Source organism: Phalacrocorax aristotelis, chromosome 1 (genome assembly GCF_949628215.1).
Source record: "Phalacrocorax aristotelis chromosome 1, bGulAri2.1, whole genome shotgun sequence".
In the NCBI taxonomy this organism is placed as follows: domain Eukaryota; kingdom Metazoa; phylum Chordata; class Aves; order Suliformes; family Phalacrocoracidae; genus Phalacrocorax; species Phalacrocorax aristotelis.
This window is the reverse complement of record NC_134276.1, coordinates 58785310-58802696: the sequence shown is the minus strand read 5'-3', so window position 1 is coordinate 58802696 and position 17387 is coordinate 58785310. Positions and strand designations below refer to the sequence as shown.

The following is a 17387-nucleotide window of genomic DNA, read 5'->3' as shown; positions in this document are numbered from 1 at the left end:
CCCTACGCGCACTATTGCTTACACTGTAGAGCGGCGCAGCTTAAATACTTGGACATTCTCACCACCCAGCACCGTAAGCACTCGTTGGGGCAGAAAGGAAGCGAACCTTGAGGCAGTTCCCCAAAGGTAAGGAAAACATTGAACAGCCGCCTTTATTTGCACTGGATTAAAGAGGGCAATAGTAAAATTACTTGTGGTTTGCTCTCATTCTCTAGCAAAGATCCCAAGCCTCTGCTATATTAGTAAGTCACCACAGGGCGCTGGGGACCCTTACAGGAACCGCATGTTGGATCAAGCCCTGCAGTACAGTTCACTGATACAGAGAGGGGTAGATTCCTTGTCCCATTTTAGCTTCTGGCTCAGAAAAGAAAAACCAAATCCACAAACAACTAACACCAGCTAGCTTGTTAACCATCTAGCTGCATTTATCTTATTAATAAAAAAAAAGTTTTAAGCTTCTGAAGTTTATCAAAAGAGACAGACTTTATCCAAGTGCAAATGCTACCATGTTTTATCACTAATGGTTCAAGGAATGCCCAAGGATCTCCAAGATCACTGGTTGAATCATTATTCTCTAAGGAGACAATGTTCGGTTGCTTCTGAAAATAGATTCTAAACATTCCCTTTATACGTAAGAAGCATTTATTTACCTGCACTTGGCGAACAACATTAGCCAGCCGCTTGGTACATGGATCTTCATGTTTAATAGCTTCATGAATTTCACCATCCGCAATTATACCAAATATTCTGGGAAGGTTAGAGTTGTTGGGACCGAGGACAACTGGGTTGTTGCTGTTACAATCAAAATATATATTACAAATTAATGTTTAACAAAAAAAAAGGTAGGCATTTTACATATCAGTTGAGTGATTTTAAAATATCTTATTCTAAACCTGCTTATTCACATCTAAGTTTTGCTCAGCTGAATAAGCATGCATAGCTTTGTTGCCTGCTGACAGAATGTTCCCTCTCCTGTTAATATTTAACCAGCTGATTCTTTAATCAGCCTACACTTTATCAGGAAGAAGTTCTGAACTTTACAGAAGTGCTGAGTTCCATGCAGATGGAACTGTAAACAGTGTGACAGAAATACCCCGTGTAATAGGGCTTAGTCCTCTCTCTGGGCTGCCAGGGGGAGGAGGTTGTGTTACTGGCGTCAGAGAGCACCAGTGACTTCAGCTCCCCGCCAGCGCTCTCACTAACACAGCAAGTCAGCAGTTCTGCTCCCTCTTTCCCAGACAAGTGTTGAAGTAGAAGAGTGCTGGCAACCAGGGATCTGGCTGGAAAACATGATCTACTTCCAGCCCCGCCACCTACCACTGCTGGAACGCCAAGGCTGCAAATGCAGGACTGAGAGTGCCAGAGAAGCACATAGCAAGGCTGAGCCACCTGCGCAGAGCTGGGCACGAAAGTGTGCCAGTACTGTAATTCCCGATTTCTATATCTGTGTGTATATTCACGCAGGTCAGTGTTATTGTGGTGTCTCTACACAACTGTGCTATTACCAGCATAGAGAGCTCAACTGCCACCACCCATTTTGAGACCTTGCCTTAGTGAAGCACCAAGAAACACAAGGTGTTCACACAGTAGAAAAGACTGCAGGAAAGCTGAATTATTTCCTACGTTTCTGCTAAGATATAATAAATTGTCAGCCAGAACATGGCTACTACATAATGATTCAGAAGCTGACATTCCTCCACTCAATTATGAAGTGAAACTTACACCCACACCAAATTAGTTTTTTTTCTTCCCCTGACCTATGGGAGGGACCACAAATCTGAAGAACAAGCTGTGGGACAAGCTGCTTTCAATAGCAACTGAAATTATTATTACAAACTTATTAAGGGAGATAGCCCTGTACCATTAATTTATCTGTATTATTTCTCTACTTCATACTTTGTTGTGTTAATACTCAAGCTTTTGGAAAGAAAAAAGGTGCAAAGCTCCTTTAAAAGGTTATGAAAAGAAAGTCCTGCAAGGGCGCGTGCGCTGCCCTTAAATGAAGAGACCTGGTCAGTTTTTAATGCCGATATGTAAGCAGAGTATCAAAAATTTCCCTAAAGTGTTCTGTAGAAGTTTCCAGCTGATCCTTTCCCATCATGTACATATAAAGCAGCCAGGAATTTTTTCAAGCCATACAGACGCTAGTTCGGATGAGAACACCAGCTGTTTGAAAAAAAGCAATGACATCATGGAAGGCTCAGTTCTGACATTCCAAATCACCCTCTCTAAAGCATATGCAGATTAACCTGACAGTCTCTCAGTTTTGGAAAACGAATGCAAGGCAAGAACCTGCAAACAGGCTTACTTTCTGCATTTATGTCATGACTTTGCCTTACCTCTCAATTAAGTCACACAGATAATTGAAAGTATGAACAGCTTCTTCTTTATCTTCATGAAGTGGAAGCCACGACAACCAGTGTGGCAGGACTTCTTCAACATTTACACAGTCAGGCTTGAACTTCATTATCTTTCCTACAGCTGAGATGCAGTTCTCTGTTGCATTGACATTCTCTTTGGTTTTGGCATCTGGTGACTGAATGACTCTCACCAGCAATGGAAGCGCCTCTAGTTGTTAAACACAAGAACAAAGTTTAATGCACAATCAAGTTATCTTTTATTAACATCACCGATTACATGAGACACCTGCATGTATTAACAATGGGGGTTTTTTGTGACCCGAGCACCAAAATCCAGTCATCCCAACGTCCCACTACTAGGCTCTTCCCAGCTCAGTAATCATCATATGAAAAACAGAGAGATAGATAAAGCTATACAAGGAAACACAAGAAAACAGCTACTGCAAAAGTTCAGGTTTGCTTTATGAGTTCAAAAGAAAAACAAAAATCTTCCTGTATCTCTCAATTGGAGTTATGCAATCCAGAAGACATTGTACTTTATAGTAAAAACAAAAGATAATGAGCATTATCTTTTTAATCTAACAAGCTCTATAAACACAGGATGATGGAAAGCACCGATACAGCGACAGTCACATTAATTTGGACTGTAGTCCCCGCCTATAGTGTATGCCTCCTGTGTATCTATTGTTTGTGCCCACATATAAACTTATGTACATGTATATGTATGTACGTACACATACACACCTTCCACCACCATTGAAAGGTGTACTAGGAAAACCTCACAGAAGTAATCTCATCTGGTGAATCCACCTGGCATGGTTTCAATGGTAAAAATCAAACACCAAGGAAAAACGCCAACTTTCTTGCTACATTAATAGCATTTTTTTTTTCAATAGTCACACAGGTAACTACATGCACAATTCTAAATTAACATTAATGTCATGTTTTCAGTTACTGGTGTCAATGCAGACTTCAGAGCACTCTGTGGGCATACAGGAACAATTGTCCTTGTGTTCTTCTAAAAATATAATGCTAAAGCTATAAAATTCTATATCAGCACAGAAAACAGGTTGTGGAATTGTGCAGAAAGCACACTTCAAAATAACTCCAGTTACTGAAGGAGAGTGAGATCTCACGCTACCTCATTTTGATGAGTAAGTGGCAGCTTTTCAGTTAAGGAATACACAATGACACTTGGTATATTAACTTCACTGAATCAGATTTTTAAAGAACTCAGCAGCTATGGAAAAACAGGATTAACCCTAAGCTAGACGAGGATACTTTTACAGGGCTGATGATCATCACAGAACTGCAGAAACATGGGTCATGAGACCCACTAGCTTAAATATTGAATGCAGGATAATGATGCTGGACTTATCCGCAAAGCAGAGTTTGTTTCATAGAAGCCTACAATGTCCAGGCAAACTGAGCCTGCATTTTATAACCTCAGGTTTTCATGATGGCTGAACCTAAATCTGATCTGCATTTCCTCATGCTCCTTGATACTAATGAAAGACTCTGTAGGTATGTGTGTCCTTGCAGCCATAAGATTAGGAGGGCATCAAAATGAATCAGCATAGTCCCTCCCTTCGTAGACAAGTTTTCTTCTTGTCTAGAAAACACATCTCTTCTCACATCGATGTTGTGGTAGATGATCCTTAAAAAAACCCTTTTGACTATAAAAGACACTATTCTACAATAATAATAGTTTTCTTTTTTTCCAAGGACTGATTGCTCTGACATCTTGTACCACCAAAAGTTTCAAGGCCACTGATATGATTTAGGAAGAAACACATGCAGTTGATTAATAAATATTCAGCAAGAATAGCTGACTATATTCTTCCACCCACATAAGAAACAAGCAACATTGACAGTCCCATAAATTATGACCTTGTAACCCCATTTAGAAAGTTACTTGATTTGCTGTAATTTTTCCTTGTATCTTATACTTTGTTCTTTACTAATTCTATGTTTAATTCATTGTTTCACCATAATGTAGCTCTTGTGCCATTTACAAGTTCTCTCTATATTCCTGTATTTTTTCAACTGACTGCCGAAAACTCTTATGTTAATACATCTGCTTTTTCTGAATAGTCTCGAGTCTTTACATGCTGCTACAAACTTGCAACAGAACAACATGCCAGTGCTATATATTAAGCAGTAGAGAAATGAAATTATAAATAAAAGCTCACAAACATGGTGTTTTTAGAGCAGACAGTAAAACCTATGGAATAGAAAGCTTCTCATGGCATGGATGTACTTTGTTTCTAATCACAGCACACCATCTATTAAAATAAATCACAAAGTTCTTTCATGTACATACAAAAGTATTTAAAATACTTCTGAGGTGCCTCTTAAGAAGCTGTAAAGTAAAAAAGTTATTTTATCTCAACATCCAAATAATGGAGAAGCCAAGTGTCTGGGTTGACTCAAGGATTATTTGTCCAAATATGAAGAAAAGGATCAAAGTTATTAGAAAGTTTGAGTGGGCCAAGGTAAAGTCTAATGACTGAAAAATAAAATTAGACTCCAACAGATACCCCCAAACTCCAAAACAAAACTATCTTGACCTCAGTCTCTACTCCTCTAGTCTTGGGACAAGACATAAAAACCTTACGGAAAAATTCACAAAAAAACCTTTTTAGGAAGTATTTTCCTAGACAATTTTAAATTTTAACGCTCTTAATGTCTCACTGCACAGTTTCCCCCCTTTTTTCTTTTTTTAAAAAGACACCTTATCTTGATTATTGCCATGTGACAGTTACCTTTACATTAACAGTGAAAATTACAACCTCTATTGACGTAGGTAAGACCTGTGTTAAAGTCCTAATTTATCCCTATCCCATGGTTATCATAATCTCACATAATTTAATTCAGCTTTTCTTTAAGATTCCTGTGAAACACATTTGAAAGAGCTAAGTATTTCCCTAAAGTAAAAAACCCTCTAGTTAGTGTGCAAAATTAACTTTGCTGAATGGCAAGAAAAGTGCCATCAGACAATCATTTCTTTAAATTCAAGACAAATTTGAAGTTCTAGAGAAACCTGAGACATTCAGAAAGTAAGCAGACAAAGTGTTTCTGATAGGCATTATCATACGCATTTCATTTCTTAGTCACAGCAACCAGGCTCCTTCTTTGTATATAACGGGAAAGCAGAGAGCCACATTAGCTGCATTCTTGGTTACTCCTTAATACAGGTTGCTTGTATCATTTTTCCAGACAATCAGTGTTCTGCATTCACATGTAACCACATTAGTATTAATAAAAAGCAACTCTAAGACAGGTGTGTACAAGGAAGCTATTTTTAAATGAAATTAACATTTGCATGTCAGACCATATTTTTTTAAAAAATATGTAAATCAAGTTTGCTAAGCAGTAAGTTCTGCAACATAAAAGCTACTAAGCAGAACTTCACAGAAAGCCCAAGGAATTCAGGTACTTTACTCATCACCACCAGTCTGCCACACAGGTCATACTGGCCATCTATTTTCACTGCCAAAGGGAAGAGACCTCATCAACCAAAAGGCGAGGCATTTTTAAACACACACACCCCCCTCCCCGAATCAAAAGGTTTTATCAGATGCATGTACGTACCTGTGCAAAAAGGACGATAGCTGTCCCCACCAAATTGTGCCATAACTCCAACACCGTAGGCAGCTGCTTGCCTAACCTCTGGGCTGTTGTCACATATTGACTGCAGCATTGGCCTCAGGAAGTATTCAGCATACTTGAATGAGGAGGGGCTGCAGTGCTCTACAATGTCGTCAAAAATGCATAGCCCCCACTGCCTGTCTGGCCATGGTCTATGTGGACACTGCATCAAAAACAGGTAACATTTCAGCCACCTTAATACTGATAATTTTTGTGCAGTCAACGGTTATATCGACAGAATGATCATAGTAACAGTAGTCTGGTATTTTTGTTAAAATCTTCCTCGATTAAATGTAATCCTACAAACACATAGTTCTCTGTAGTGATACCTGCAGCAATGCCATAAACAAAACCAAACCCAGGTGAAAATCTAAGCTAATTAAAAAAATAACGATTTTAGGCTAAATCCTTTACCTCTATTTCACACTCTGTTACCTATTTCAGTCTCAATTTTCCCCACTAGTCTGCAATGCTTTTTTTGGCCCTCTTCTTGAAATCCATTTTAGAGAGTATCAAACACTCCCAGGCAAACAAAATTTCTCAAAATAGTTGTGTGTGTCAATGATCCTCTATCTTGCAACACAGAGATTAGAAGAGGCACAGCAGTGCTGCTGTTCAAACAACTTCACACTTGATCCAAAATAACCTTGAACTGCCCGTTTTGTAAAACAATAATTGCTACATTCTATCAACCAGGCTCTCTAAGATTCCAGCACAGACAGCCTACTACACATCAGAACAAAAAAAAAAAAAAAAGTAAAATTAAAAGAAAGCAAGGTACTTACAATTAAGTTGACAATAAGTGGAAGTAGCCTTTCAAACCACGGCAGCACCTTCTCCTTGTAACTGCTGAATATTGAGTGCAAAATATCCGATACTTTAGTCAAAATATAAACGTCACTGTCATCCTGATAGGAAAAGGATACACAGCTCACATTAAGACTAACGATCTTTAAAACAGTGGAAGTCAGATGAAATGCTGAGGTCTCTAAACTAATGGAATAAAGTTGCTTAATAATTTTGTTTTGTAACACCAATCTTTTTCAGTCAACTATCTTTCAACTCTTGGTCTAATCACAGAATGATAGAATCGTAGAATGGCAACTTCTGTGGGAGACCTGCTCCAGTCTCTCACCAACCTCATTGTAAAAAAAGTTTCTTATGTTCAATCTAAACCTGCCCTCTTTTAGTTTAAAACAGTTGCCCCTGTCCTGTCACACAGGCCTTGCTAAAGAGGTTGCCCCCATCCTTCCTATAGTCCCCCTTTAAGTACTGAAAGGCCGCAATGAGGTCTCCCCGCAGCCTTCTCTTCTCCAGGCTGAACAGCCCCAACTCTCTCAGCCTGTCCTCACAGGAGAGGTGCTCCAGCCCTCGGATCTTTTTTGTGGACTCCTCTGGACCTGCTCCAACAGGTCCATGTCCTTCTTGTGCTGAGGGCTCCAGAGCTGGATGCAGGACTCCAGGTGGGGTCTCACCAGAGCAGAGTAGAGGGGCAGAATCACTTCCCTTGACCTGCTGGCCACAGTTCTTTTGATGCAGCCCAGGATACAGTTGGCCTTCTGGGCTGTGAGCACACACTGCCTGCTCATGTCCAGATTTTTGTCCACCAGTACCCTCTGAGTCCTTCTCTGCAGGGCTGCTCTCAATCCCTTCATCCCCCAGCGTGTATTGATATAGAGGATTGCCCCGACCCAGGTGCAGGACCTTGCACTTGGCATTGCTGAACCTCAGGAGGTTTGCATAGCCCCACCTCTCCAGCTTGTCCAGGTCCCTTTGGATATCATCCCTTCCTCCAAGCACACCAACTGCACCACTCAGCTTGGTGTCATCTGCAAACTTGCTGAGGGTGCACTCGATCCCACTACCTACGTGTTTATACAGACCCCTGAGGGACACCCCTTGTAACTGATCTCCATTTGGACATTGAACCACTGAATGCAACTCTTTAGACATGGTCATGCAGCCAATTCCTTATCCACCGAATAGTCCGTCCATCAAATCCATATCTTTCCAATTCAGCAACAAGGATGTTGCTGGGGACCTGTGTCAAAGGCCTTACAGAAGTTAGATGACATCACTTGCTCTTCCTTAATCCACTAACATAGTCACTCCATCATAGAAGCCACCAGATAAGTCAGGCATGATTCACCCTTTGTGAAGCTACGTCAGATGTCTCTAATCACCTCTCTGTGTTCCCTGTGCCTTGATGCAGCTTCCAGGAAAATCTGTTTTGCAAGCAAGGATTGCTCCCTGGACACACTTGTGTTGGGAAAACCCTCTAACTTTGTTTTAAAGAAAGTTCTGTTGTACTCAGTGTGGTTCCTTTAATTAGTTTATATTTTAACAGGGAGGGAAAACAGAACACAGCTAGTTTCTGGTTCCTAGTGAGAAACTAATAAGTCATTCTCATGTAACAGGCAGCTTCCCACAACAGGATATTTAAACCCTCACTGGTTAGACAACTTCTGCATTGTCAAGGCATAATTCAAGCAGTACATCTTGAACATATGCACAAATGTGAAATGTGCAGTGAAATGAAAAGACAGGGTGAAATGAAATTCTGTGAAATGAAAATAGAGATAGAGAACTGCTGCAGCACACCACAAGGTCCACCTGGCTTATTAATGTCTGTTTAGTAATAGCTGATAACAGATGCTCAGGGGAGAGCATAACACTTGCTTAATGTATGCATTCTCCTACCCTTTATCAAACCAGCAGTTTAGCTGTTGCCCAAGCTAGGGCTGTATCTGGACATCTTATTGAAACTACTCTTTGAATATCTTCATGACTTCTGTACTCCCTTATATTTCTCTTGCCTTGAGCTAAGGGCTACATAAACATATTCTGGGACCAAAGGGGTATATCCAAATGTAACTCTTTACCATATGATAATTCTGTCCATATGGCAAGTGACATTCTGGTCCCACTCCTCCTTTCACAGGGTAATGCAGCCAAGTCTTTCTTGCAGTCTTTTATATTTGACCTTGCTGATTTTTTTTTTAAAGGAAAGCATTTTTAAAAATGCCTTGCAACTCGGTTGCAGAGTATGGATCCAGCTTTTCTGAAACTGCTCCTTGCTAGCATTATCTGTCAGTAGAGTGACACATAAGAAAAAAAGAACAAACTGCCTAACTCACTGTCTACAAAAACGAACTGTAAACATTGCAAATAAGAAAGGGAGAAAAATCAGGAAAGGCTCTTGGCTCAGAACTTGAGTTTTGTCATTTTTTGATTCCAAGCAGTATGTAGGTGCCAGAAATCTATCCTTTTGAATTAGTGGCCTAACGTTCCCAAAGGAAAGGGGCTCAAGAACTGCATTGTTATTTAAGAAAGTATTTACATATGGGTGCATGATCTGTTAAGATATGTTCTGGAGTCTGCATACAGGTCAAACTCATGTAAACAAGTTTCACAATACAACTTCACAAGCTTCACATCTGCAGTCTGTGGCAAAAAAAATTCCTAATTCTTAAAGTTATGAGTATCCTTTATGTCTCACGTTATAAGCAGCAGTGACTTATTATGCTTTATTGCTCTCTTCATACCAATAATGATTTAATAGAACTACAGTATTGCTTCTACAGTCACCTCCACTTCAAATGAAAACATCAGTTCAATATCTTAGAAGGTAAGTAGTCACTTTGGTATTCTCTCATAAGCAAGCACATTATGTCAGCTATTTTTCCTGCTGTGCTCCTTTGATACTATTTTAGTCTATTCTTTTTGAGACAGGCTTCTGACCTGACACATCAGAGGTCGAGTTATCAGACATACACTCAAGCTTAAGAGCCACCTAGGTCATAAGGCACAAAGAAAAAGCAAGTCAAGAGGCCTTAGGTTATCACTGATACAGCATTTGACAGCAGACCATTTAAAGTCATCTAAGAGTTTATGGAGAGGATTAAAAAAAGAAGAGCTATATTCTGAACTTCCTTCAGTATACTGGACAAGGAACCCTTTAAGATTTTCTAATTCACACACAGTGTGACCCATTTCTCACTGGAAGTTTTGAAGGAATATGGTAACAGAACATTGTGCCAGGAAGAAATAATTCTGAGGATGCATTATGCCTTAACTGAGTAGCATAGCATATCCATGTAATGTATTTCCATCCTCGTGCTTCATGAGCAGAAAAAAAACCCAAACTTACTTCATCTTGTAACGACTCTTCAACTTGTTCATCGTAGTCTTCATCTTGCCTTTTCACTAAATTGAAAAAAACAAATATTAAACCATCACATTTCTGCAAGTGTGTAAGAAGCCTGTGAAAGGGAAAAAATGATGCAGAAAAAAATTTAGAAAATAGGAAACAGTAGCTGAAGGTGCAACAGGAATTTTCTGTCTTTAAGCAGCTTTGAAGAGCTTTCACGGAAAAACAAGAAGTATAATGAGACAGCTCAGTTTAAGAAAGCATAAAAGCGTATGAAAGAAAGAAACACACCAGCTTGTCCACAAGGATAAGAAAAGTGCATGGGAATAAGAAACTACATTATTTTAAGAAAACTGCAAAGACTTCAGATGAAAAAACCCACAGAAATGACACCACCACAGGCACACACACCGTCTTCAAGTAAATCTGTCCATCAGTTTTGATCAGCTACAGTATTCCTTCAAATGATGCCATCTTACTGTTCCCAGAGCTTACAAATATAATTCACAGATTCTGTTGTTTCAAAGCCCAATTACCTTACCCAAATATGCAAATTAAAGAAATCTGAACTAGGCTTTTTTTCTGGTGTTCAGGAATTATTAGGAATTCTGCTTTAAAGAACAGCCATTGTCACATGTTAACAGGAATTTGTGTTAACTTACCCTGTCTTAATTCTTGATTTTTAAAGTGCTCTTCTAGTTTTCCTTTCAATATTCCTCCAAGTTCTTCAAAGTGTTCGTTGTTAAGGCATCCATCTCCCATTACCTCAATGCACTAGTGAAATAAAATGATCAGTTTTTCAGCTTTAAGTTACATGAGCAGTCTCAATGAAATGTAAGCACACAGGGAATATTAATACATGCTCTGCTTTAAGCAATCGCTAGCAGAAATAAGAGTAATAGAACATTCCAACTGTAATCAATGCTCAAATTACACAAGTAAGGCATAGTACCACTGTACATTTCATGCACATAACTTCAGTTTATGGTTTGTGGTTAAAATGAACAAATCTGGTAAATATTTTAGGTTAATACTTTAGTATTTTCGTTCTTGCAAAAAAAAGTACAACTAAGTTTTTTCGATCAGCTATAACAACATTTACAGTCAAACCAAAATTCATGTAGAGGAAGCCTTGCATTCCTTCCAGCCATTTAAATGAACGTCGAACACATGTTCTTTCTTACCATAAAAAGCTGTGAACAGTAACACCATAAAATTTCTAAGGAAGAAAGTTACCTTTGCAAAAGAATGCATTATTTCTGAGAGAACATCTGAATCTGGTTCTGTCCCAATGGCTTTGATGAGCGCATCACACATGAAGTGCCACATCTGTGTGAGGTACTCTGGCCCACGAACTCTAGCACATTCAAGAAGGAGGGGCATCGACTCTGCTGCTGCCACTCGAACACGTTTCATTATTAAGGCAATAAAACAAGCAATACCAACATAAAGTGTTTAGAATTTAAGCACCCCTCACCATAACAGAGTTACTAGTTTTCTACCAGATTCTTTTTAATTACAGTCCAGTGCGTTTGATTTCTTAATTAGATACAGATTAAGATGATAGAAAAATTAAACTTTTTGCTATTTAAGAGCTGTTTCAAGCCTGTTCCAGGCTATGGCAGAAAAGGTGTTCAAGTTCTCCTCACCTTGTTGGCACAAACATCACTTTCTCTACTGTTTGCTTTCAACATTAAAGACACGGTTCTTTAAAAAGAAACTAGGGGGAAAAGTAGGATACATTGCCTAAAAAAGTGTGTAAAACAATGTTCTCAGAAAAAAAATCTGCTATAAAGCAACAGAATATTTTAACACTAACAAATTCAATTAATTTAGGAAAACAGTAAGCACGATTCGGTTCTTCCAAACTAAGTTTCCATTTTCACAGCAGAATTTGTTAGTAGGATATCATCATGGAAATAGAACTTCAACAAAGGAACCATCAGCTTTACAACTTGCTCTGTGTACTCCACGAATCCTTCTTTTAGCTCTTTTGCATAGCAAACCTGAAACACAAAAGCATGGAAGTGCCACCTTTAAGGGAAAACACTGTTACTAATATTTTTCAAGTATGTAATGGACAGAAAGATTGTTAAAAGTTTACGGTTTTCAATTTATTTAAAAAAACCCATGTAATAATCCATTTACCTACCCCCTCCACTGTGCTATTTTAAGAAACCCTGATAGCAGCATCAGTTCTCACTCAGTACATGGGTGTATTTTTAAAACTAATTTCAGAAACATCAATATTTGCAAAAATATTCTACTCTAACATCTCCAGTTCCTTAGAAGTTTTGTTGACAAAGGAAAACTATCTGTTATTCTTAAAAATTGAAGCTCCAAAATAAAGACAATATTTTTAATCAAGTAAATGACACACAGTGTCTGAAACCCAAACTTAACCCTATCACCCGAAGGAAAACAAAACTATTTCATCTGACACTATAAAGAGTATTTTCATTACAGATCTTGGCTTCAGACTCAATTGTCCAGCAATACATAGATCACCAAACCTGTCCTATTACTCACCAGCATCTGGCATGCAGTTGCTTTTTCTTCAAGGCCTGCAGTTTTAATTCCAAAACTTTGCTGATCTCCTAGGTTTACAAATTCCCAACCATCATCATCACTCATATTCTCCATATCTTGTGCTGTTACGGGGGGGGGGGGGGGGGGGGGGGGGTCGAGGGGGAGAAATTAAAATCTGTAAGTGCTACAAAATAATTTCTTTCAGTATTTTTTAAAGCAAAACATTATCTTAAACCTACTGTCTAAAAGAGCTACTTCAGGTTTAATGGATGCAGTCTTCATTAAAGGTCCCATGACAACAGGAAGGTACTGCTGAAATTCTTTTCCAAGAATTTTACACATTCTGGCCCATGCTGAGATCATGTAAGAAATCTATAAAAGAGAACAGAGTCAGAATTTTCATGTCTCACATTTTATTTTAATGTATACTTAAAAGCATAAAGAAAGAACATTATACAACAGGACTTTTTAAAAGAATTTGTCAGCAGTGCATAAAACTTATTTCAAAGAGAACTCATCCAACATGCAAGCCATATAAAAATGCATCTTCAAAAGACCTGCCCCAAGCCTTTATCTGTAACACCACATTGATGGTACCTCTGATCAAAGTTGCTATACATGTAAGAATGTGACAGTAGAAGATGTAATGTGATCATGACTGTCTTGAAAAGTAGATTTCTTTCTGGAATGAATAATACCCTGAATTTAAATGATACTACTGAGCCACATTCCTGAAAATAGCAAATAGAGCAAAAAAGAGTGCAGTACTGTGTTTTCAGAGGGGTATTTGTTTTCAGATGTACAAGTCAAAATAGCTCTCTGCTCATTAGAACAGCTGTCTTTCAAGTCTTGTTGAACTATTTACAAGAAGGTGACAGCAAGGGAGTAGGTCATACAATGCCAAATGCAGTAGTTACTAATACACAAGGAACTATTATGCACATGCTGAAATTTCTTCAGCAAATAGGTCCCGGCAGTCTCATTTCCTACGTACAGTTTTGTAAAAGATTCTAAGGCCATCTTAGGGCAATCAATCTCAATTTTTGTAAGACATATTGAAAAATTAGTCTGAGAGTGTAATTACGGAGGGCAGGAGGAGAAATGTCACATTAAAAACGTTCCTTGTATATAATAACCAATGAGTTATGCACTATAAAGAGACAGTTTTAACATACCTGTGGATCGTCATCTTCTAGATCACTAAAGTCTGTTTGTGTCTTCAGTAACAGCTGCATTACATCTGATGCGTCCTGCATAAACTAGATATAGGAAACAACTATGTTTTTAAAGGCAAATTAAAAGGGTACATTTATAAGACTGAACACCAAACAATTTAGGTGAGCATTTATGTTCCACACACTACTGAGACACAAGCTAAAGCTGGAAATAGACTGAAATGTGGATAAAAGTGAAAATACAAGTTCCTTTTCTATTATCACCAAGCCATTCTTGTCTTAAGCTTCACTGTACCTCTATTCATGTACTTGATAGCAGAGAACTATTTAAATAAAATATGTCATAAATAAATACTAATACTCACAAAACATGATCTGACAATTCTAACTTCCCCAGATAGCCTCCTTACTATTTTGAATCCTTTGTGGAACTGGGATAAAAGCTGACAGCATGAGCTACCAACTCATGTGCTAGTAATATTTTAGGTCACATCAGATGCCCCAATGATGTTACAACTATCCTCTTTTCACTCCCCACATTCCCAGTAGTCCTCCAAGGATAACTTATTAAACATTATTTATGTTTAAAATCTGTTTAAAATTTAGCTGCATGAATGGTAAGTTTAGTGGTAGGCCTTCTAAGTCAAAGGAAAGGGCGATAATTTGGGGGCTATTAGTATTTTTGTACTGTGTACGTCACATTATTTTACTTCAAAGTGTGATTTTCCATTTTCTTCACTCCATAAAATGAAAATCTATAAAACGTAATGTTAAGTTGCTACAAGAACATCACTTAGGCTCTCATATAGAGCTTCACAGTTGCTTCTCGTTACTTTGAGACACACATTTTAACCAATTACCGTCAAGAAAAAGACCCTGCCCATCAAGCCTCATGACAAACAAGTACTTCAAAAGTTCTATTACAAGCACATTTAAATTTTTTCAGGTATCCATACAAAAAAAAGCGCTAAGTTTCCTTTCAACTACATACATTTTACTTGTCATTCTGACACTGCCTAAATGACACGCTCCAGTATTTCTCTTAAGGCAAAAAAAGAGAAAACCAAAAAGAAAGAAGAAAGCTTGTTTTCAACATTGTTCAGTGTGACAAGAATAACTTAAGCTGTAATATTTTCATAAGATTATAGTCTGAATTTGTGAATCTAAACAGAGAGACAGTTACCTCAGAAATGAAAACATGAAGACAAACAGAAATCAGCAACACAGCTCTATGTTTAACAAGTGAATATACTCAGTGTTAACAGCATAGAAAACAAAGGTGCTTTAAAATATGTTTAGACCATTAGATAACATCTAAGCTTACCTTTTCTTTACCAACTGCAAGACCAATTAGGCTGATGCATTCAATTGTCTTTCCTCTTAAAAGTCTTAATTCCTTCTGAACAGCATTCTCAACAATGTGTTTTAAAGAGGGCATAAATAAGTCATAGTAGGGAACAAACTTCTCCTCTGCTGTATCTGCAACTGATGCAATTGAAGTCACAACTTGCTCCAAAACTAGCTTAGTGCCTTTCTGTATCAACTTGGAAAGAGGAAGAATAAAGCATTATATTTCCAAAGCACATATTTTAGTTAAAAGTATGCCAAATCTAAAAAACTCTCTTGTATGTATCCTAATTCTTGTCAGTTTATAACAAGATCAGCAGATACATCTACTGGCTTATTTCAGACATCTTAGTTCAGTTAAACTTATTCTGCTTATGTGACAGATCACCCTCTGTGAAGCGATTTGTCCAGTATATTATACCTCTTGTAATTTTATCACCATAGTGGAATGAAGGTGCTTCACTAGATTATCCAAATATGGGATAAGCAGTGACTTGGGACAATCTTCAGTGAAGTTTATGAGTGCTGCAGCTGCATGGGCTTGAACACGCTGATTGCCTTGATCCTCCATGGTTTGCAGAAGAGCTGCTATCACCTGAAACAGATGTGTTCATTTTCAGAAAAACAAGTTTCTGAAAGGGGCATGGTTTTACCATTTTTTGACTATTCTACTACTTGCCTTCTCATGAAATTTCTTTTGAAAACCAGGTGCAAAGTCCGTTGCCATTTGTCCGATAGCATTACAAGCGGCATATCTTACTCTTGGATGCTAAAAAAGTATTCCCCTCAAACAGTTAGCAAGCAGTCATGAGAGCAGAAATGAAAACATTTTGAAATAATTAATTGAATTAGACTCACAGGATCCTGAAGGAAAAGTAAAACGAAATTAACTATCTCATTTAAAATTCCCTCCATCTGTTGGTGACAACCTTCTCCAATGGCTGAGAGTGCCATCAAGCCAGCATGCCTGTATTTCCAGTCAGCTACAGAGGAGTAAAAATAAAATAAATATTATTCGTTTTGGAAACTACAAAGCACCACAAAGTCAAATAGCCTTTTTTTGGGGGGGGGATGGGACAGGAGGAGGAAGAGCGAAGAATAGGAGAGGGAAGGGAAATTGATGCATCTACTTAATTTGTTAAATACTTTTCACTTTTCCTCATACATACTTCGAGGTGCACAAAAATTTCAGTGCCTAATGCAGGCCAAATCCAGACCTAGAAAAAAGAATTCTAAACTGCTGATACAAGTATACACGTGGTACTAAAACCTGGGAACTGCATTTTCATTAAATGAACTAATCAGGGAAACATCAAGACAGTATTTCTTTTTCCCTCACCCCGCTTTTTTTTTTTTTTTAACGATATCAAAACAGCCTATACCCTCCTCTTTAGGTCAGGAAGGGAAAAAGGTCTAGTGAACCAAACAATATCCAAATTTAAAACAAATAAATAATCAGAGCTAAACTTTTCAGCAGTCTCCCAAGACCATTTAAGAACAGTAACATTCCATTTAGGGATGTAAAGCTTTCCCTCCCTTCAAGTCCTATTAGCCTATTCTCAGGCTAGCGGGTACTGTTGAAATGGATCTTTCACACCCCTCTCCTTTTAATTGAGGAGAAACTCCAATTTCTTTTATTTATTTATTTTCACACAATCTTTCTCTGTGCTAGAAAGCATGGGGATTACAGAAAAGAACACCAGAACAACAAACAGGTTTATCAAACAGCCTGTGGGAAAGGCATGCAACAAAACTTCTTTCCCAAAATAGTGTGAGATTTCATTATATCTGGTAATGTATTAAATTCCTGGAGTGAACACCACCACAGTTCAGAGCATTGGAATCCTTACACTTAAGCTTCTGTCTGATCAGGATGAGATGAAATATCATCTTGACAGAAGGTACAGTGAAGAAGCAGTTTATTTTGCTGCTATTTAAGTTCATTGGATGTTCCTAGTTCAGCCTGTGCCTCTTGTTACTCTCACTGTGTTACTATTAGCATGCATTCCAGACTTGAAATTAATGATACTGCAAAATGAAGTGCAATCATGTTTGGACCATCTGGCTATCCCATCCAAACCCAGAAATTTTGAATTATTTCAATAAACATTTGTGAGAAAAGTGGTGGGGATAGGAGAAAGGAAAGTTTGATTTCCAAGAATATCAATGATGTTT

General features: G+C 38.1%; 1 protein-coding gene across 1 annotated transcript in view; it reads right to left on the bottom strand.

Annotated features, from left to right (window-relative positions):
- IPO5 (importin 5) overlaps window positions 1-17387 on the bottom strand; it is a 44136-nt gene that overhangs the window by 2175 nt on the left and 24574 nt on the right. The window contains exons 11-25 of the mRNA XM_075089851.1: window positions 16071-16195; window positions 15892-15981; window positions 15634-15807; window positions 15190-15408; window positions 13866-13949; window positions 12930-13062; window positions 12691-12812; window positions 12071-12167; window positions 11398-11570; window positions 10824-10935; window positions 10162-10217; window positions 6797-6919; window positions 5955-6174; window positions 2340-2568; window positions 651-792 (exon numbers count right to left, since the gene is read on the bottom strand). Of these exons, the coding sequence (XP_074945952.1) occupies window positions 651-792; window positions 2340-2568; window positions 5955-6174; window positions 6797-6919; window positions 10162-10217; window positions 10824-10935; window positions 11398-11570; window positions 12071-12167; window positions 12691-12812; window positions 12930-13062; window positions 13866-13949; window positions 15190-15408; window positions 15634-15807; window positions 15892-15981; window positions 16071-16195 (2099 nt within the window). The remainder of the gene's footprint in view (window positions 1-650; window positions 793-2339; window positions 2569-5954; window positions 6175-6796; window positions 6920-10161; window positions 10218-10823; window positions 10936-11397; window positions 11571-12070; window positions 12168-12690; window positions 12813-12929; window positions 13063-13865; window positions 13950-15189; window positions 15409-15633; window positions 15808-15891; window positions 15982-16070; window positions 16196-17387) is intronic.